Source organism: Anguilla anguilla, chromosome 4, assembly GCF_013347855.1.
Source record: "Anguilla anguilla isolate fAngAng1 chromosome 4, fAngAng1.pri, whole genome shotgun sequence".
Taxonomy (NCBI): Eukaryota; Metazoa; Chordata; class Actinopteri; order Anguilliformes; family Anguillidae; genus Anguilla; species Anguilla anguilla.
In genome coordinates this window covers 20,540,322-20,562,159 of record NC_049204.1, presented here as the reverse complement: position 1 = coordinate 20,562,159, position 21,838 = coordinate 20,540,322, and the positions used below count along the sequence as shown (strand labels likewise).

General features: G+C 41.0%; 2 protein-coding genes across 5 annotated transcripts in view; one reads left to right on the top strand and one right to left on the bottom strand.

Moving 5' to 3' along the window:
* Positions 1-1,257: 1,257 nt before the first annotated feature.
* aoc1 (amine oxidase copper containing 1) lies at positions 1,258-21,646 on the bottom strand. Of its 2 annotated transcripts, none has more exons than XM_035415503.1 (6): positions 21,403-21,646; positions 7,638-7,739; positions 4,985-6,529; positions 4,030-4,318; positions 3,180-3,312; positions 1,258-2,187 (listed from the first exon to the last, which is right to left on the bottom strand). In XM_035415503.1, exons 3-6 carry the CDS (start codon positions 6,519-6,521, stop codon positions 1,918-1,920), a joined length of 2,229 nt encoding a protein of 742 aa, XP_035271394.1. In that variant the 5' UTR covers positions 6,522-6,529; positions 7,638-7,739; positions 21,403-21,646; the 3' UTR covers positions 1,258-1,917. The 2 variants fall into 2 exon arrangements, with proteins under 2 accessions (XP_035271394.1, XP_035271395.1); XM_035415504.1 differs by lacking the exon at positions 21,403-21,646 and adding an exon at positions 14,927-15,005.
* Positions 10,777-21,838, top strand: part of scospondin (subcommissural organ spondin) — a 79,022-nt gene continuing 67,960 nt past the window's right edge. The window contains exons 1-5 of one of the 3 annotated variants that reach the window (XM_035415500.1): positions 10,777-10,966; positions 12,006-12,097; positions 12,625-12,834; positions 15,324-15,406; positions 15,783-15,953. In XM_035415500.1, the coding sequence (XP_035271391.1) occupies positions 10,955-10,966; positions 12,006-12,097; positions 12,625-12,834; positions 15,324-15,406; positions 15,783-15,953 (568 nt within the window). In that variant the 5' untranslated portion in view covers positions 10,777-10,954. Of the gene's footprint in view, positions 10,967-12,005; positions 12,098-12,624; positions 12,835-14,553; positions 14,640-14,910; positions 14,992-15,323; positions 15,407-15,782; positions 15,954-21,838 lie in introns of those variants that run through there. The other 2 variants (XM_035415502.1, XM_035415501.1) reach the window with 2 other exon arrangements.

The window sequence follows — 21,838 nt, the reverse complement described above, 5'->3', positions numbered from 1 at the left end:
GAGCTCTCCCAAGTTCAAGACAGAAACTGAGCATGTCCATATTGCACAGGACCCTCATTTTGTTATTCTGCAAGCAAAAAAAAAGTGTGCTTAGCCCTGAGCTAAGTATTCTAGAAGATTTGGTGTCCTTGGCCGCCAGTTAAGCTTTGTTGCACCCCTGCAAATGTGGGGTAGCACCAACCAATATACATAGAAACTATGATTAGCCAGTTGTGCTGAAGAAAGTATGAGTGAAATCTGTTGATGACTTCTTGTGGATTGCAGTTAAGCATGGACTCAAGACGTGCTAAAACTGCACTGATGTCATATTGCTTTCTTTCTGCCTACATGGAAATTATGAAGAAATAGCCAAAAGCTGGTTGGCCAAAAGACAAACTACTTCAAATATTTTCACTACAGAGATTGCCCCGGTCATTAGGTGAAAAAATGTATTTATTGTGTAAACATTTGAGATTTATCTTCATCTTTTCTACCATACGGAAATATTTGTATATTTCTATACTCCATTTATCCAATTAAGCTACAGTACATTTCTTCAGTGTTGTTTAGTTTAGCACAGAATCTTATAAGCAATTTCACCTGGTCAACGTTTTATTTAAGGGTTTTATGAGTTATCCAACTTGTTTTTTTGTTGATGCTGATAACAATCGGCAATGGAAAAACATTCAAAATCATGTGACTAGTGTTTAAAAAACGTTTAATTCGGTCCGTTAAAAGCTTAAATTAATTTGTTATGCTATCATCAAATGTATTTTTTTTTTAAATAGATCAGTATTTTTGTATGTTTTGTGTTGCAGTCTCCCAGAGCAACCTCACAGGTGCATGCCAGATTGTTTGTTGGGAAATTCCAGACGGAGTGCTAGGATCTGTTTGCTCAATCAGCTCTGTCCTGTTGGGTATGAAAGCATTCCGGCTAGGCCTGCTGGGATCCAGGAGCCAGACAGGAGCTGATCCCAGCGCCCTGCATCCTGGATGCTCTGGCCTTCTAAACCCTGTCCATGGAGACCTCTTCCTGGCAGGATTAAGAGTCTTTCTGGTTTCTAACACAGGGAGGTAAGCATGTAAATAATATGAGCCAGTGTGAAAGATAGGTCGGTGGGATCACCCCTCTCTTAAAGAATTCTGATGTTGATGCCTACCTGGTTCATAAACTACCAAATTTGTTAACTTTTGCTAAAATAAACTTTTGACTGGAACTGTGAGCTTGGTTGCTGGAAAGTAAACTTAATAGGTACAGCCAATGCCCTTAGAGACAGATTGTGAAGAAAAACAACTCAGTGAGTCTTTTATTAACATCCCTTCCTGTTTTGACAGTTCTGAAAAGTGAGCCACTGAATTGTCTCGAAATTCACAGTTATTTGAATACATCACTTGCATGTTTAGGAAAATGCAAATGTGTTGGGAATATTTTTGCATGGCTACATTGAGGAAAATATCAAAAGCAGGATAATATATGCTTGTGAAAAAAGAATAAACTCATGAGCTGCAGCATGTCTACAATGTAATTTGGTTTTCAATCAGAAGTTCATGGAGAACGTGTATAACGCACGTATGCTCTGAAAAGTACATAATTGAATAATATGCCAAGCTAAAAATTACCAGTGTAAAATAGAAACCATCACATTTAATGAAGCATGTATCATGAAACAGAATTTAGCATTTGACTAGTGGTAAATAAAAGTTTAAAGTTTAAATTTAATACAAAATAGTAAAAAAACCAAACTAAAAAACAAACATATGGAATATTGTTTCAGACATTAATGCAGTACAATTCTAGATGCTACAAAACTAAAAATATAAAGATTGTCTTGTATTTACATTCATTGCATTTCATTTGAAATATTTGCTGTTCAGCTACAAGGCTCATTTGGTCAAGGCAGTGAAAAAATATCTATGGTCCAAAGTATCTTTCATGTTTCAGACTCCGGAGTATGTGCCATCGTAGACAAAGGGCTTGTTTGAAACACAGTGGCCCACCACCTCAGGTGTCCATCGCTGCACCACCGGCTTCCTGTCCTTCCCCGGGCGAACAATGACCGTGCTCTTGGAGGAGAGAGATGGGTCCTCATCAAAGAAGTTGAATGGGCGAAGGAAGAAGCCCACCGAATTCCCGGGCGTGGCCGTGTTGGGGATGTCCTCAGAGTGCGGGATGTGTAGGAAGCCCACCGTTACCCAGGCAACCAGATCCTGCAAAGGAAACGCAGTGTCACTATGCCTGGGTGTAATGATCTACACTATCTGTTTTTATCTATCCTCAATATAATATCACAGTGATGTCATCTGGCAGAAAAGGCTGTTGACTGTCAAGACGTTAGTTATGAACAAGGTCTCTGAAAGGTCTGTGCTATTCTGACAAACAAGTTCAACTTTTTTTTTTGTTCAACTGTGCAACATTTTCTAGCCAATCATGAACTTTTTGTAGGTGGAGTGCACCTGCATTATAAGCTGTTGTTGACTTCTAATTTAACAATGGCTAAATATTCTATAATTTCACATTAAGTGGATGATTATATCGACTGAAAGATTTAATCATATCTTCCCAACAATGTTATTTATGCAGAGTTCCAACACATACATAATTTTACATTCCTACTCTGCAGAGGTAATACATTTAGTGAAACTTCTTCTTCAAAAAAAGCTCAATCAGCAAATTCATTCACATTTTCACATTAATATGGAAATACCTGAGCACGTGTGACTATAGGGCCTTTGTGGTGTATAAAATGTAATATGACCTGAAGTAAATATTGGGCTAATGTCCAGTGATGGCGCCTGGTGCAATTACTGGGAGTAACACATGATAATGTAACCTCCAGAAAGGTTTGAAGGTCTATTTGGCATGTTGTGTATGTAGTGTTTGTAACTATGTAATTTATCTCAACTGATAAGTACAGTATGTCCATTATCTATACTGCAGTGACAGTATTATTTGTCCGTACTGTTCTGTGTATTTTCTGTTTTAGGGAGTGCAGCTCTGGAACACAGAACCAATTCCCGTAAAACAGAAATAGAGTATTATCTAATCACAGTAAGACTTTAGAATGAAGTTTTACATTCTTAAAACGAACGCTGTAGCACTGTGCTGCAGAGACTAATGGGTGATTCTATGATGCCCTAGCTATCAGACCATGAGGCCACCCGGAAGCCTGACATCCATGTTGACAGAAAATGCAGCTAACCTCGTTGACAATGTTCTCATTGTTGCGTATGTAGTCCTCAAAGGACACCAAGGGTTCCCAAGGATCATTTTGGGTGTAAATGCTGCTGCTGGTTGTCTCACTGTCCTTGTGACGTGTTACTGCCAATTTGTACCTGTACAAAATAGACAGCAATGCATAGTTTTAGATATCAAACTATTAACCGTAGAACAAAATAGATATTAGGAATGGTGCCTGCATTAGTGAGGCAAAACAAAATAAATTTGGTCAAAATTCATGCCAGTCACCTGTCATGTTATGACTTCCTAAGACTTTTCCAATGTGGACCTTGTGGATGAATTTGAAGTACTAGAGGTATATGGTAGCTACATAAAATCACTGTCTAAATATGAATGCCCTTTTGCCAAAAAAGATTCCCCATATTATTTATCAAACACTGTTAGTAGGAAGGTCCTGCAATAACTTCCATTCATCAAAGCAGACTTTGAATTGCCCTCTGTGCAGACATGCTCTTGTGTGATTCTCACTTCCCACAGGACATTTCTGTGGTGAAAACCAGACTACATTTGGTTGAAAAGTGAACAATTTCTACCCCAACTAGGATGTAGCCAGGATATATCCAGTTAAAATATGAGCTATGTTGGGGTTAACATCAAAATATTTCTCAACCAAGATTTCTACCCTCTAGATGTCTAAATTCCAGCTTTTTCTCACTGGGTTCTTGTATGATTGGCAGCAGACGCTTTGGATCCGCAATGAGTATTTATTTATTTATTTATTTATTTATTTAATTTGGAGAATCCAGCAAATAGACATAGGCTCCTATGGGCCCGTAGTGTGAGATCAGTCACTTTAAAGCTGCATAGCCTACCTGGACCATGGGATACCGTTCTCCTCCTTCCAGCCGCGAGGTAGCACACTGTCGGCGTGGGAGTTGTACTGGATGCGGTACCCCTTCTTGTGGCCCCATTTGTTCTGTTGGTTGGGATTGTGGAAGTGCAGGTAGCGGGGGAACTTCTTGCCGAAGCGGAAGGCGGCACTCCGCTCGGTTTCCCGCGGCGTGCGGATGAGACGAGACTGCTTTATGGTGTGATTGGAGCTCCATGGGTTGGTGAATTCCTGGAAGCCCAGGTCTAGGGTCTCAAAGCTGTTCTCCCGCCCTGAAAGAGATATGGTTTAATCCGGTTTATGCTTTACAGGGGTATATAACCTGGGGAAACTGTAATTAGTATTTCTTTCTGTTGTGTTTCTAAAGCTTTTGTTGCTTTGCCCATTTTGCACATATTATGTTTAGTCCCTCTCAGGTGTTGATCACAATAACACATTTAAAGCTGCAAGCAATTTGAAAAAAAAAACAGTCTCAACTGAAAAATACCTGCATAAATACATATGCTACATTCAATGCAAAACAGGTTTTGCGGTGAAGGATGATCCCCCTCATTCCCCACTGATGCGAGTGGAGCACAGTAGTTATTTTGATCCAGTTTAAAGGAAGGTTGAATATTCAGCTTCTTGTAGCCCACTGTTCTTTAAATTAAACTCAGGAAAGAGCACAGTAAACATTTGCAGGGAAAGTATACTCGAGTCTACACAAAGCAAAAAAGTATACACCACAAAAATGTTCAAACCATTGAAGCCTCAACACAAGTGCCTCAGAGTACTGTACATGTCATCACAGGTAGACTAAAGGCTTAATGTGGCCTTGGCTCTATTATCCATATCATGCAATTTGATCTCACATACAAGTGGGTATACATTCATCTGATACTAAGAACTGGTACGATTCCAGCTCTTACCCACAGTTTAGTTCATGACACTGAACTTACCAGCTACGTCCAGGTCCACTTTATAGTGAATAAGGTGCGTGTGGAGGTTTCCCAAAACATAGTTGTAGACCTTGGTGCCATAGTGGAGCCCCTGGGGTGTGAAGAAGGTTGCGTGAATGTAGCCTGTGGCACTGACCCGTGATTCCATCACACCATTCTGGTAGAAAAGAAAGTCCCAGATGTAGTCGTAGTTGTACACGGTTGACGTTGTCCGGATCACCAGGACATGATTCTCCAGGCCTGCATAGAAGTTGTAGCCACCTGAGAAGTTGCTGTTGAAGTGTCTCCTGAGAGGCATCGCTGTAGTCATCTCGAAAATGCATAGAGCATTCTTATAGTGCATGGGCTTGTCTGTGTCGTAGTAGTGGTACATGTCCAAGAAGGTGGCGATTTCTGGACAGTCGATGCCTGGGGCAAGCTCATAGTCAGAAGTACCCATGGCCCACCCAGCATCTATGTATTTGGTTTGCATAGCAGCAGGGGTGTCACCTGAATAGAAGGCAATGGCCTCTTGCAGACTGACTTCGTAGGCTATCCTCTCCCCTTTGAAGCGCAGGTCGAAGATCTGAAGCCCGGCAGACGAGCGGACACGGAAGGCGAAGGACCAGCCAGCGTACTCCACGAAGTTCCTTTCCACGTGGTAGCGCGGCCCCTGTGGCTCCACCAGCTTGGGCCCGTGTAAATCTGTGCGCGTGTTGCTGTGGCCGCGGGGGACATATGTGGAGAACAAGTCGTCATCATCGTGCTCTGGTAGCCTTGCCTTCTCGATCGTACCGCTATCATAACCTTCCACCAGTTCCTCCACACTGTTGAAGTATTGCCCGTTGTACCACACCTTCTCCACTGTCCATTGCTCCGGGTCAAGGTTCTGGTGATTAATGAGCAACTCAAAGCCCACAGGGTGGAGGAAATACCCTTCCACTGACTTCTGCAGTATGACCCAGCTCCTCCTCTCCCCCGATGCAAGCCCTCGGGGTGCTATATCCGAGAAAGTCAGGCAGCGGTTGCTGCAGTTGTAGTAGGTGAAACCTGTGCTGTCCAGCAAGACCTTGTGTGCCTTCATTGTGACCTTTTCAATGAAGGCATTAAAATGAAAGTACTCAGCCCAGGATATAGGCCGTGACTCAAACTTGATTCGACGGCCACCCTTGATTGCCTTGGACTTGTAGGAGTTAGGCATGGGCAGGGGTGAGACGATATACTCTGTGATGTTGGGCAGCGACTGATTACCAAACTGAACCACCACGCGAGCTTGACGCTCAGGCCTAGCCTGGCCTCTGTCCAGCACCCGCAGGGCCTCATGTTTACGGGGCAGGTGCAGCTCCATCAGCAGGATGCTGTTCTTTTTTAGCTCTTTGCTCTTGGCGAAGGTAAGCCCCAATTCCTTGCAGTTCATTAAGTAATCTCGCACATTCTTCATCTCACGGGGGGTGAGATCAGCAAACATTGAAGCCCCATGGAGAGCATTCATCCGCCCTGCAGAGTTGGTGGCTGACACACCCAGGGTGGTCAGGAGAAGGAGATGGTGGCACCACATATCAACACCTGTAGGGGCAAACAGAATTAATTGCAGACAGAGTAGCTGCAAATCATTACCCGATGACACTGATCATCATTTTATTCTTAACAAATGTTATATTTTTCTTACAAAAATATCTTGTGGTTTTTCTATGGTAAATACATTTTAACCATGGTTTTTGTGGCTACTATACTTAATAGTAACTATGTTTAATACATGGTGCAATCATACTTTTCCAGTTATCACTATCAGTCAAATACAGAAAAAAATTTTGGTGCGTTTATCTACATAGTACTTATGTTTAAACCACTGTGGTTCTATTATGATTTGCCTATGCTCATTATAGTTCAAACCTATAGTTGATATATTTCAAATTGATGATTAATATGGAAATCATAGCTGATGTGTCTGATATCATGGAAATTATGTTTATGTCTCATTCCCTTGCTGGAATTTGAAACACTGTAATTAACAGAAAAACCAAGATTATAAAATTATGTCTTAACTACTGTATAATGATGAACTTTGTACCCATGTGCATATTCTATATTATATAAACGAAAGAATTGTGAAAGCTTTGTGGGAGAAGACATGAGAAACTAATTCGATCAAAGTGTATTTCTGTAAATACATATGATTAATTATAATAAATTTGACTGATGCTTTTGTTCAAGGCAACCTCAGATTTTTCAAACATTAGTTGAAACGGAATGCAGATATACCCATTCTTCATAATGTTATTTCCCCAAAATGCTGATTCCCACAAAGAAAAAAAGCAGAATCTCATCTAAACAATCACAGCTCCCTAATCTCATTAAATGCAACATGTAATGTTATGTATATCAATGTTTATGCGTGTACTGTGCATAAAACCTGTTGAGTTATTACAGCTATATCAAATGCTCTCCACATATGGCAATTATTTGTTATTGAATACATTTTAAGTAATTAATTCTGGATTAGAAAAAAGATCATGTTACAAATATCTTTCTAAAAAGTCTGCACACGATAGTTACTGCTCCCAAAAAACTTATATTGACGACATAAAAGTCAAAGTTACCTCCGTCTTGTACTTGCATTATTTATTTGTATGTGCATGTATTCTCCATTCTTTTTGGACCAATGTCTACTTACCCTCCACGTTCCTCTAGCTTCAAATTGTAAGTATATCAGCGTTGCTGCAGACGTCTTCCCATCCAGAAAAACCACAGCAATGGTCTCTGTTCTGATCCCTGCCTGTAGAAAAGTGAAGATCAGTTCTTCAGGTGCTGCTTTTAAAAACCACCTGGTAAACAAGAGGATTGGCAAACAACATGTCATAAAAGTGATGAAATCCCAGGGTGCGGTTAACTAGAGCAATTCAACTTGCTCTCACATTTGCAGGAAACTCAAACGTGAGTTTGCAGTTCCTCTGTGGATGCCCTTGCGGGTGTGTGTGTATTTGTGTGTATGCGTATGCCTGCATGCCTATTTGCATGTGTGTGTGTGTGTGTGTGTGTTTAAAATATTTAACTTATCTAACAGTTCCCTTCACATAAGAATTTGCATACCTCCCCGTGGAGGTCAGAACAGCTGAGACACTGACCCACTTCAAGCGACGACTGAAGACTCACCTCTTCAGGCTGCACCTCTCCCCATTCCTCCCCAAAAAGTATAAGAATACCCTTTAATAAAAGCTCAGAGTCTGCACTTTGACCACGTGTGAATAGTCTGATTACAAACAGAGAAAATAAAATATTAAATCAGAAAAAAGCATAAAAATGCAGGTGGTTTTAATGTTGTGGCTGATCGATGTATATCCAGAGATCAAAGGGCAGATTGTTTTTGAGGTACTGGCTAGATGGAAGCGATGTCAGTCCTACCAGAGAATAAAATATGTAGCCATTCTAGAAGCTTACTAGACAGGTGTCAGCATTTAAGGGACAATCATTTTGTTTGTTGTTCTGAACAAAAGTGTTGTTTCGCTGTTTACTGGGACTTGAAGTTAAAAGCAGCAAAGTGAAATGAGTTGCCCAGTGACAGGTTCTCAGTTTTATTTAATATATGTGTAGTGTATTGCGTTTCCTTTTCATACCATTACTGTGCCTGTAGTTTGCATGCTGCTGTGTCTAGCCCCTCTGTAGTATGTCTCAGTATAACACCTCTAGCGTCTGCAGAAAGGATGTCACATTCCTATGCTAAATGTTCTTCATCGTCCTGCATTTGAATCCACGGAGAAGGGCAAAATAATCCTAACACCAGCAATAGACTGGCAACTTGTCCAGGGTGTATTCCTGCTTCTCGCCCAATGCACACTGGGATAGGCTCCAGCACCCCTTGCGGCGCTGACCAGGTTAAGCGGGTATAGATAATGGATGGATAGATGGATGGATGGATGAAAAATAGTGATGGTGAATTCCGAAGCCAAATGGCCGTAGCTTGGATTCATTTTTCGGGACCTTTTCTTTTTCTGCCGATGTTAAGTCAAAATTGCAAGCATAAATATGTCATTCAAAGAATTAGATGTAGACATAAAAGGTCAATGATCAGAAAGGACACCTGCCCTTGAATAGCTGACAATGTAATACAACCTTCCAAAGAGGTGTGGCTTAGAAAATGAAGGGATGTGTTCTGTGGTATCAGCCTCCTGTTAATGGTTAGTTTGTAAAATAGAAACACAGCTAGCTACTGAGCTACACATCTAGCTCATAAAGTGGCTGACATAACTGTCTATTTCAGGGGTGTCCAGTCCGGGCCCATGTGGGTGCAGATTTTTTGTTTTAGCCCAGCACTACAACACCTCATTCAACTAATTAACTAATCATGGTCTTCAATCAAGACCTTGGTAAGTAGAATCAGACGTGTTGGTGCTGCGCTAAAACAAAAAACAAAAAAGAGCACTCATATTGGCTCTTCTTGGGTAAGATTAGCCACACTGGTCTAATTCAAATTGAAAGTTTTTGTTTATTAGAACCATAATGTTTTATTTTCGCTTTCACCGTGAGAGCATAGCTAACAACCTAGCTAAATGTTTAAATTTACAATTATGAATCTATGAAATAGGAGGGATTGGTAATTGGTTTAACTGCCGAAGTAAAATGTGACTGCATTTTAGACTATCATTGGGTAAATGAATTGTCCTGTCTCCTCAATACAATATAAACAATATCTCGAAGCTTCACATGTTCAAGCACTGAACTTATTTATTTGGAAAAACATAGTTTAATTCAGATATTCAACATACAATGTACCATATATTGTGCCATTATACAGTATGGTACATTATATATAATGTACCAATGCATTAGGCCAACACACATGAAATGCATGCACAAGCATTATCTGGCTATAATTGCTATTTTTTGTAGTTCCTTTGTTTTACTTATCGATTCTAAATTTGCCCTGACCTACTACCTGGCTACCAGGGAATCAGAGAGTTCTCTCTAATACCAGTGTGTAGTATAGTTACCTTCCCATGATTCAATTCGTTCCTATTTTTCTTTCGCCTGAGAATCATCTTGAGGAAATGTCTTAAATGTTCGACAAATTAATCATAATAATAATGTATACATGTAGAAATAAAATGTCAATTTTTTGTATTTATCATGTCATGTCTCATACAGAGTTAACATAATTTAGCAATTGTTGTTAAACTATTTACCGTAGAAAAACCACAATAAATATTTTGTCAGGACTTTACATCTATTTACCCAATAGTGTCATAAATAAACCGTTGTTCAGTTTAAACAGATGCCTGTGGCCTGTGCAGCATGCTGATTTGGTAGAGAATTCGGCACTTTTTCCACATTCATGGACAAACAGCGCTGTCATGACATGTGCAGGTGAACACGCTGGATAATTTGGGGATTTCCTAAAGGAACATAGCTATCAGTCACTAAAGAAAAGAAGAAGAGTCAGTCTATGTGGAGGGTAAGTGGCGCAGTGCGACTCTTAGTGTGGTGGCAGCTGTGTTTGTGTCGTGCTGGCCCGGGTCGAAGGTTCAAGCTGAGGATGTTGATCAGGCTGAATGCTCCCGCTCCCTCCAATATTGACATCCTTTATTAAATAAACGCCCCGTAGATCCACCCCTGAAAGCCACTCTTTACAGGATTAGTCCAGCACAAACACCTCTCTGTTACTGCACTTGCCCATTGTCTCGCCGCACTGTCCCTCCCCCACCTCTGGCCCAGTGGCCTGGGAACTGTCCCACAGAGCAGTCTTTTGACATGGAGCTGAGCGGTCATTGTCACATGGGGAAGTGGCGAATGGCCGCATCCTCAGCTGTTCCTTGTGATCGTTCCTCCAATTGCCATCACCTCAGATGGCACAGCGAACCCCTGGGAACACCACGGTCCCTTAAAACCTTGACCAGGGACCCTCCAGCCTCATATACAAACACGCTGACTTTCTAAGGAATCTTGCCCCACCGGAGGGAGAGAGGGAGAGAACAGGTACAAGAGCCCCCAGCATCAATGAAAACTCAGGTAACTAACTCCCCTCACGTTGCTTAAATGCCAGTTTTTAAACTTAGGTACTTATGAGTTGACTTTGAACTTCATGCTAATCAAATGTATAAAATAATCAGCTTCCTGAAGAAATTGCTAATTGCATTGTTTTCAAGTATTTTCGTATGTATTACTTTTTTCACCTCTTATGTGTAGATTTGCTTTGCTGCTGTACTGTGTACTGTATGTAATGTACTGTGTGCATTATCTCTCATTTTGTACGTTGTTTGGTATGTTACAGTATTTTATAACCATTTATGTGTATCGCTTATGCATTTCACTGGTTCACATGCGCAACTGTCGACTTAAATATTCGATGAGAATGAGAGCTTTCTGATTACGAGGTATCGATATACACAACTTTCCTGGCCTCGTGTTTCATTGTCATTGCTTGTTTAATCTTTGCTGTATGATTCATTTACCTGGTCTCTGGTTTACTCATAAGCAAAAGCAGTTTCTGCTTTAGGTTTTTTTGAAAAAATTCCCCATCTTGCTGGCTAATAAATTTTAAAAAAAATCTTTAAACCTACCATTCATATCTCTTGGGCCTTCTACAAATCAATTACCAATATCATTGGATTTAATCTGTTTTTGTCCTATAATTATGACTCATAATGAAATGCTGGTGTTTGCATATTTCTTTGAAAACCAGTTTGCTGTATCTGTTGTTTAAAGTGTCAGATTTTGCCTGATCATCTGGATTTATATGACAAAACCACATATACACTACGTTGCATGTTAATGTGCATTTCAGCATCTAAAGAGGCGTCATGCATGGCAGCAATGAAGAAAGCACTAATTTCCCCTGCTTTTAAATAAAGTTTATTTAGTCAGATCAGAACATACAGATCCATACTGAGACACCTACAGGGAAGGACAGAAAGGTAGTGGAGTGGACGTGGTAGTGGAGAACTATGATGGCTCTTTGTGAATGTACTTGTAATTGCTGCAACACACATGCCATAGGCACAGCGTTACTGATCCTTTTCACTTTCCCATAATTGACCTTGTATTTCAGGCCTATCCAGGGGAATTTCCACGGCGATCTGACAGCACAATGAAGGCACTGCTTTTATTTGTCCTGGGAATGCGTCTGGTGATGGGAACTGGGTAAGGACTGACCGCAGTGAAGCAGTTGAGGATATACTCTCGGGAAGGGGTGGGTCTATAGGGGAAGAAGAATAGAGGTGGAGGGGAGTACTACGGGTACAGAAAAAGGAAGGAACAGACTTTGGAATAGACAGCAGTACCTATAGCTAGCTACCGTTGCAAAGAACACTGAAATAACATGGGAGGCGGGTAGAAATACAGTATAGCAGCAGGTCACAATACGAGTATTTCAGTATCTCAGTCTGGAAACATAAGTGCTCAATGAATAGGAGAAAATATTTCAGTTCAGTCGCGACTACAGTCCATAAACTAGGATTACTCCTCAGGCAAATTAACTCGGCATTAACCTGGTGGTAAGCCAGGTTAGGTTCTCAGCCGTTCTACCTTCATTTTGACACCCTGGCTATATTGTTATGTCATCCCTGAAGAGGTCATTTTACGTAGAAAGATTATCACCTTTTTCTTCTGGTTCCTCCACTTTCATTCTCACTCTGTTCTTCCTATCAATTTTACTTTCTTTATCCCAGACACTGGTGTGAACATGTAGTAGAGGAGCAAGTGGAGAGGATAATCTCCCCCCGTCTGCAGCGGGACGTGGGCTGCTCCAACGTGTACCAGTACAATCTGCATGGCTGGAAGCTGGATGTGGACAGGATGCGTAAAGAACACGGGGGAGATGACGGCATCGCACAGTATTACAGACAGCAGGGCCTAAATGCATCCTGCTACCTGTACAAGTGAGACAATCTCCCAATTTAATGCACATTAACATGCAACGTAGTGTATATGTGGTTTTGTCATGTAAATCCAGATGATCAGGCAAAATCTGACACTTTAAACAACAGATTGTAAGAATATACGAGACAATATTGCCTGGCTTTCTTTGGTTGGCGTGCTGCTAAAAAAAGGTTATGCTCTAGTCAGTCTAGTGCTTTAACAGTTATTCAATAAAAAAAAGCAATAAAAAAGGAAATAGTCTGGAGCAAGCTATCCAATGAGTACACTCATATACAACCTGAAGCTGATAGTAAATGATGTTAAACTCCATCTGTCCCTCTCACCCGTTTCTGAACTCCTTGTTATCGATTTTATTATCTTATTCTTGGGCGACTGAAATTCTGCTGCAGAGAATTTCATAAAAACATGCTGCAAGAAATTTTCCGTCAACTAGCTCTACTTTTCCGATGTCTAAACTGACTGACATTTAAAATAATGTCAATAATTTAAAGAAGCCATTGTCTGGTAGGGAGTCTGGTGGTTCAGTTTCGAGTGGTTTAGCCAGGAAAAAGTCTTACAATTTATATTTATTGCAGGGAGTAACACCTCTACGCATTGTAGAACAGCAAGGACAAATAATTAAAACGTAGCCTATCCGTTTTAATAATCCTCATAAAAGTATAATCAGTCGCATAAAATTAATTAAATCATGATTATGAATTTCAGTATTAAATATTAAAACAAAAACTAATGATATAACTTTCGTAAGTTCTTTGAGGTGGTAGGCTCAAGCATTTATCCGAATAATAATCAGACCGATGGTTTAATAAAATATTATTTCTTAAACAAACTGTGGGAAGGAAGTGCATGTAAGATCACAAGCCATCACCACCATGATGGATCATATTATTAACAGAAGTACATGTAGAACTAACAATGGCCGGATCTTGATCAAAGCATTAATAATCTGTAGAGGTTTGCACTAAGTATAAAACACAAGCTGTAAAAGTCCATATACAATGTAAGCACAGCGTCTGGCATGCAAACTAGGCCTTTCATGCAAACGTGTTGTGAATGATAAAATCCAGCAGGAGTTAAATGAGATGAATACATGTCTTGCGCCAAGAAGGGGAGGAAGACTTACATAAGAGAAAGGAATGCTTATGTTTAGATAAAAGAAAGGAAGGGGCGTGTAAATAATGGTGTCTGAAAGATGGGAGGCAATGGTGTCAAGGACAGAACCTAAGAAAACAAAGCGAACATGTGGGAAGTACCAAATTTAAGTTCCACGGAGCTGTCAAAAGTGAATAACATGAAGTGGAAAGCCCCAGGGGATTCGGGGAATGATTGGATGTCTTGTCTTTGCGGTATGAACGATTGTTGTTTGTATTGGCCTGTGCAGATCAGCCAGGGTTCTTGTATGTAATCTTTGATTCACCTACAATAAATCCAGTTGCATCAGACTCCGTGCATAATTTGAAGAAGTATTCAACAGTGTGAGGAGATCGACCCCGGCGCTTCTGTTTTCCCCCAACAAAACAAACAAACAAACAATCAATCAAACTAAAATCATTATAGGCTAGATAGAAAATTAAATTAAAGCGGGACTAGACTGTTCTGCGTGTGTGTGTTCACCAGCACACGTGGGGCAGGGAACAAAAGCTCCTCTGTTGGAGCGAATTTACGAATCACCTTTTAGCATGTGCTGCTAAACCTGGCCTGGAAATCAGGGGAATATCGTGAATGAAAAGCTACTGAAGTTGGCTACGTCTAGCTAATTCCAGTGTACCTTTGAACCTTGAACACGAGACCATGTATCGAATGAGTATGTTTGTACGTGAGAGATCACATGCACACGTCTCGGTTAAAACGATGTCGGACTGTAAGCTAATGTTAGTAAGAGTACACGTTAGCTATGCAGGCTAGGTGGCTGTAGTTAACTAACAAGAGACGCAGTACATTCTAAACACAACATTACAATTCCTTAAAAACAAAGAACAAACAGAGGTTTTCTAAGCTAGCTGATACCTGGATGTTTGTCAGTCTTACTGCTTGAGTGCAGATGGTTCCCTATGGGGCAGGCTTGTCCAAGGAAACGCTTGATTTACGCACCTGCTGTGAAACGGTTTAGCTGTAGAAAAGCCGATCCTCGTCATGGCTCTCTTTGTCCAGAAGCTGTATGTTATTTTTTCTTTCCGTGGCAGGAAAGTTCATAAACTACACACGTTCAACTTGTTGCTATGTTGCAGAACGATAGCAAGTTAAAAAATTGGTAAACTAATTGATCCTTTGATGGATAAGTTTCCTTAGCTTACTTGCAGTAGAGCTAACACGCCGTTCATGGCTATAACCGAGAGAGCCAGTGCATCTGTCCGCGTGTTCCTTTACAGGCAGGCCTTAGCTTTCTTAGTTAGGCCGGTGTCCTTAGAGTGTGCCTTGTGCACGTCTCTTCATTATAATCAAAATGTAATATTCAGTTTCTTTTTTTATTTTTTATTATTGTCACCAGGCCAGCAGAGAAAGACAGCCAGGTGGTAAACAGAACAGTGCGGGGTTGCTGTGAGGGCTGGGCTGGACCTCGCTGTGCAGAGGGTATGGGATTGAACCGTGATCTTCCCCCTTCTGTGAACAGCATCATCTATAGCATTTAAAAACAATATTCACATTTTGAGAGTTTAACAAGCAAGTGATATATATTTTTGTGTTATTGTTTATTGCATTGTTTTTGACAGTTTGGATTAATCACATGGAGCAATGTAAATGCTTTATATTCCTTAATTTAAATCAGATTCAGAACTGCCGATTCAGTCTCCAAATAATTTATTGCCACCCTATTTTGAAAATTCACCTATTGTACTTTTCACTGTCGCCACAATGTAGAATTCCCTTGAATTTCAAAGGCGCCATTGTGGGTGTTGGATTTAATGGGTGCACATTGGTCTGTGTTCCCATTACGGGGCTGTTTTAGGTGTGGGTGTGAGGGGTCGCTGCTACTCCACGTGGAGCTGTGAGGAGTTCCCTGGGGTGCACAACTCCTCCCTGATGCCCCTGGAGCAGTGCTGCAGCAGCCTTTGGGGACTCAGCTGGAGGAATGCGTCTGACCTTGCCTGCCTCTCCTGCACCTACTCCCTGCTGGCTGGTGAGTGTGGCACAGTGCCGACCTGCCTGTGATGCACATACATAAGAACGCTAACCTCTGACCAATGAGAGTGCAGCATTGGCTGCTCTAGTGAAGTTTTTACGTTCCTGTTATGGACGGTGAAAAGAAAGATGCCTGTTGAATGAAGTGCGCCAATAAAGAAATGTATGATGGAAATACCATTTAAAGAAACAGGCCTTCCTTCTTTGGAGTTGACATCCAATCTTTGTGAAAATACTAGAAAGCTGCTTCCTATCAACCAAAACACAGCTGTGGGAAACATCAATTCCACAGAAAACCTCAATCTCTGGTAGAGAGAATAAAAAAATGTTCAGCTGCTTGTGGACAAAAATTCAGATGTAGTGATAATAAAATATATATCATAGACTTAAAAGGGCATCCAAGTGTAGCACAGTGGTCTTGCATGATAGGTGGCTCTATGTAAAGGATATTTTGGCTAATAAAAAGCAACACTGAGAGCCAGTAAAGTTGGATAAAAAATAATGTATTACCCTGTGGACTTTGGACTGGACTTTATCTATAGTATCTTGCACATTCCTCTTATGTGGGTGAGTCAGGTGTCTGACTTTGGTGATCCAAGTACAATTTGTTTATGTTGTATTGTCTAGGTTTTTCTGTGTTCCCCCTTTTCCCAGTTTTAGACAAAACAGAGACTGATTCCCTGTCTGATTCCCAGTGAGTCAGTATTTGGTCTATAGTGACTGTAGAGCACATCACAAGGCTGTAGTATATGCAGTTGCCTCAGCTGAGTTTGCCACTTTGGGGTTTTTTAAATGTTAACATTTTTGATGTGTGAGGGATTCATTTGGGCACAAACTAAACAGTTCAAACAGTATGTATTTACATCTTTGTCCATATCTGGCCACCAAAACATGCCTTTCAGGCGATCTTGAACTTTTTCAGCCCCTAGATGCCCCCCTTGATTGTGGATGTGATATAGAATATCTGAACGCAATCCTGATGGTGGAACCCATGCCACACTATCTGCCGTTTTGTACAGTAGAATACCATCCTGCACTATCAGATGTACATTCCATTTGGAAAATGGACCTTCTGTTATGAGCTTACTCTCTTGTTTTAATCTGATTATTTGGCGTAGGTCTGGATCATTCTGTTGTGCACTTCGTACATCTATTGGTTCCATACTGGTTACTGCTGAGACAGGCTCTGTGTGTGGAGCTTCTGTATAAACAATGCCATCTATCGCAGCCCTTTTTGCCAGTTAATCAACTATTCGATTAGAATCACCGTGTTTTGAGAGTCCTTTCTTTTGATGTGCCTTTACTTTGAGTAGAGCATATCTGTGTTTACTGGAGCTCGCAGCTGACCATAGAGATTGTATTGGTCCAACATGAGTTAGGGGCTGTCCATCAGCACGTGTGAATCCCCTTTTTTTCCAAATTGGTAAGTATTCTGTTAGGGAATTAACTACAAAAGCTAAATCTGAGTAAATGTTTAGTGAACAATCAGAGAAAATCATGAGTGCTTGTAGAACAGACACAATTTCAGCTTTCTGTGCTGAAAAATGTGGTGGGCATTGATACAAGTAATCAGCTTGTTCTGAGTGAATGGCAAAACCAGTTCTGTATTGACCCTCCAGCCAATAACGAGACCCGTCTACAAAAACATCAATTGCTCCCTCAATAGGTTTTACTTCAAAAATTCCATCTGTGCAAAGGACAGCTTCAGTTTCACATGTATGTGGTATGCCTTCATACAAAAGTGTGCGGGGTAACATTGTCAAGGGCTTGTATATGGTCTTTAGGTTTTTAGAGCCTAAGTCCAGTGTCCATCTAGCCAGTCTAACATTAGACACTCCTTTTACCTTACCAGTTAGCAACATCTGAAGGGGTGTGTGAGGAGTATGTAAGATCACTTCATTAAAACCATATATTACATTACATTATAGGCATTTAGCAGACGCTCTTATCCAGAGCGACGTACAACAAGTGCATATATATATACTCAAAATGGGACATTGCCCAATGGACGGCAAGTAAGTGACGTGTGCATGAGTTGTAAGCCTTCTCAACTGGGGAGAGAACACGGGACGCATAGGCAATTGGACGTAATGTTTCCTGAACATCTTGTAATAAGACGGCTGATAACGCTTCTTCGGTAGCTGTCGTTTGTAAAATGAAAGGCTGAGAACGATCTGGGTTTCGCAAAGCAGGGGCTTGAATTAAAGCATTCTTCAGTGTCTCAAATGCTGTTTGATGTTCCGGACCCCAGTCCAAAGAATCTTTTTTCTTTTTGTTACCAGTTAGTAACCCATTCAGTGGTTTGGCTATGTCTGCAAAGCGTTCAATAGACTCGTGACACAATCCCACAATCCCCAAGAATGACCGCAGAGCAGTAACAGATACCGGAACAGGTAGTCTCTTGATTATGTCTACTTTGTGTGGGTCAGGCGTGCGCCCCCCTTTACTTACTTTGATACCCAAGTATGTGACTTCAGATCTGAGAAGCTGTGCTTTTTTCGGATTTAATTTAAGTCCTGCATTTTCAAGTAGCCTGAGTAATTCTGCCAGTAAGATTATGTGTTCTTCTCTGGTAGCAGTCTGCAACAGCAAATCATCAACATACTGAATAAGGCATTCAGGTTTGGAGAAAGCTGTTAACACCTGGGCTAGACACTGATGGAAGAGTGTGGGTGAACTAGCAAAACCTTGAGGCAAAACATTCCATGTGTATTGTGTATTTTTAAATTTGAATGCAAATTTGTACTGGCAGTCTGGATGCAATGGTATTGACCAAAATCCATTAGAAATGTCTAATGCTGAATAATAATTTGCTTCAGGTATCAGGGATGCTAGTACATCTGGTGTTGAAGCTACTACTGGAGCACAGGTAGGGGTGCTTTTATTAAGTTCTCTGTAATCAACACAAAGCCTCCAGGAATTGTCTGGTTTCCGAACTGGCCATATGGGAGCCATTGCTGGTGAGAGACAGGGTCGTATGACGTCCTGTTGCAAAAGAGACTCAATCGTAGATTGAATATAAGGGTTTGCTACCTCTGGGTACTTATATTGGCGGAGTGACGGAGGATCACGGCCTTGTATATTCACCTCCATGACTTCACGATCTATACGCCCACAATCATGTTTACTTTTAGCAAAAACACCTCTATGTTTTGCTAACACTTCCTCCAAACCTGCATCGTTGACTCTCAACAATGTATGTAAGTCATATTCCTCCGACGACTTAATGGCATGCACTGCATGAACATCGGAAATCTCCACAAACTCATCTTTAGACTCAGTATTGCACCAAATGCAATTGTTTCCATAATCTATAATGTAACCGCGCCTTTTCATGATGTCTGAACCTAAAATGTTGCGACCATCTCCTGTTGCACTAAGCCAAGCTTTGTCTTTAAACCTTTGCCAATTTCAAAGGTAAGGTTATCTGATTGGGAAGCCAGAGACATAGTACCATCAAAGCCTTCTATTGTGTATTGCATTAGAATGAATTATGGACAAAGAAGCACCACTATCCACTAACCAATTATCGCATCGGCCTCCAACAGCGATCTGTGTAATTGGTCTACCCCATCTATCACGTGACAAAGGTGCCACGTGCAGCACGGAGGCCTGACACCCCTATGCTGAGTGTGAAGTTGTATTGCTTTTCATCTTAGAAATAGCTGCCTGCAAATCAACATTCTCTACACTCAGTTTTGTTATTGCTGACTGTATACTACTGAGTGTCTGGCTCAAACCTGAGTGGTCAGGACCCTTACTGTGAAAAGATTTGCATTCCTTAGCTATGTGTCCTTCCTTTCCACATGCATAACAAACAAACTTTCCATCCAAATTATAGGGTAATGGCCTCTCTCCTCTTTGCTGCTTAATGTCATCTGGCACATATCCTTCATTTCTCCATGACACAGACTTATGTGAACTATTATTATGAGGCCTTCCTCCAACTGCAGCTACTGGATATCTCTTCTTATTAGCCAACCTGTTGTTTTTGTAAAGTTGAGTCATTTTTGTAACTATTTCTGTGTATGGGGTATGGGAGTCTATGTGAAGTGTTAAGGCATCTTGGGTGTATGTGTCACTCTGTGCAATCAGTGTAGACTTGAAAATAGGGTCTTGTTGGGTTAAATGTGGCATACCACTATAGTCAGAGAAAGCTTCCCATAATCTAGAAGCCTATGCTGCTGGGTGTTCTCCCTGTTGCATTTCTACTTCCCTAATTCTTTCCCAATCTATCTCTCGAGTTCCCAGGACCTCTAGTAGTGCCTTCTTCATGCTAGCTTTGTCTGCATTTTTGTTCTGTATATCAGTAGAAAGCGCTCTAGCTAAGGCGTGTGGAAGGCATGCAATTAGTGTGACACAAGCATCAGCATCAGTAAGTCTGTGTAGATCTTACCGCACTTTCTAGTGATGCAATGAATTTGAGCGGGTCTCTCTTAGAAGGCTCAAAGTAACCAATGTTCTTGATTAGGGATTCAATGTCACCAGGTGAGAGAGGCCTAAGTGTAGTAGTTGTACTTGTGCGTTCCCTCTGCCCCCCCTCCCCAGGCTGAATAGTAGTGGTTGAATGTACAGGGGCCATAGGAAACTTAACTGTGTAATCCGAATAGCTATCCCAATTATCTCATGCAGGTTTCCCCCCAAAAATGTTGGTCTAATCTCTTTTTAGTCATTTTGTAAGATGCCAGAATCGCTTGCAATGCTGTAGCAATCTTCCCTTTCTTATTTTTAGGTAATTTCGAATAGTTTTAAAACTGAGACGATGCCCACTCGTATGGCGCGTCTTGGTTTTCTGTCCCTTCAAGCACACTGCTTTTGCCATGTTTAGCAATGTACCTAACCACAAGGTCTTCCATCCTCTAATTTATGGTTAGCTATCACACAATACACGAACAATATTGCTAAACCAGCGTTACCGACTCAAAAAAATTCGCAATCTAGTCACGTGAATTAGTAAGTGATATTAGAATAGTTTTTACTACTCAGAGTACACCCAATTTTAGAATCTATGTCCCAGTACTTCGGAACCAATAAATTCTACAGACCAGTTACTTTAGGTCTATGTTCTAATCGTTGCGTTATTTAGTTGCTTTAAGATAAACAACAGCTACACTGTTCCTGTACTTCGGACACAGGTCGAGGATTCCAGTTACTTTAGGAATACTATTTTAGCATGAAGATCTCGGTGCTTCGGGCACAATTGATTCTAAATACCAGTTACTTTAGGCCTACTTGTATCTACAAGTTACAACAGTGCCACACTCCGTCGGGCATGGTCCAGTTACTCTTAATTCCAGTGCTTCGGAATTAAAACTCTTACTGCCAGTATGATGGTGAAAACAAACAAACTGTCCCAGTTCTTAAAACTCCTTTCTAGGTTTTTTTTAAACGAGGGGGTTCCCTAAAATACAAACCAGCAGCATAAAAGAAGAAACCGCATTTCTTACCTTAGTGTCCCCGGTTTTTTTTTGGAATTCCTCGCTGGGTGGCTCGCCAGTTGTAAGGAAAAAAGGACGTCTCTCGAACGTGATGAAAAAGTACAAAGTTTATTTCCAATACCGGCAGTGACAAAGCGCACAAATGACACCTTGGATTCAGCAGAGTCAGACTGAACCAAGAACCTTTCCAGAGGCTGCTTCTTATTTGTTTTCGAAGCTTTGATCAGGAGTGTTGAATACACGTACCAAGATGGATGTAGTCAGTTCTTGTAACACCTATCAATTAGGCCATAATGTATTGGCTGTCCTGTTGCGATTGAATTAGCACGTCTGTTGACTTGAATGGTTCCCAATCTCTCACTCCCGGTCGCTATTCTACCATTGTACCAACTGTATTGTGATAATGATAAGATCAAGGGAATGTGTGGCCAGCAGACATATTGGC

Excerpts from the sequence above, each read along its gene's own strand:
- aoc1 (XM_035415503.1), bottom strand. The coding sequence starts at position 6,521 with ATGTGGTGCCACCATCTCCTTCTCCTGACCACCCTGGGTGTGTCAGCC. Across the intron at positions 3,313-4,029 it reads AACGGTATCCCATGGTCCAG|GTACAAATTGGCAGTAACAC; the intron begins GTAGGCTATGCA and ends TATTTTGTACAG. Across the intron at positions 2,188-3,179 it reads ATGAGAACATTGTCAACGAG|GATCTGGTTGCCTGGGTAAC; the intron begins GTTAGCTGCATT and ends TTTCCTTTGCAG.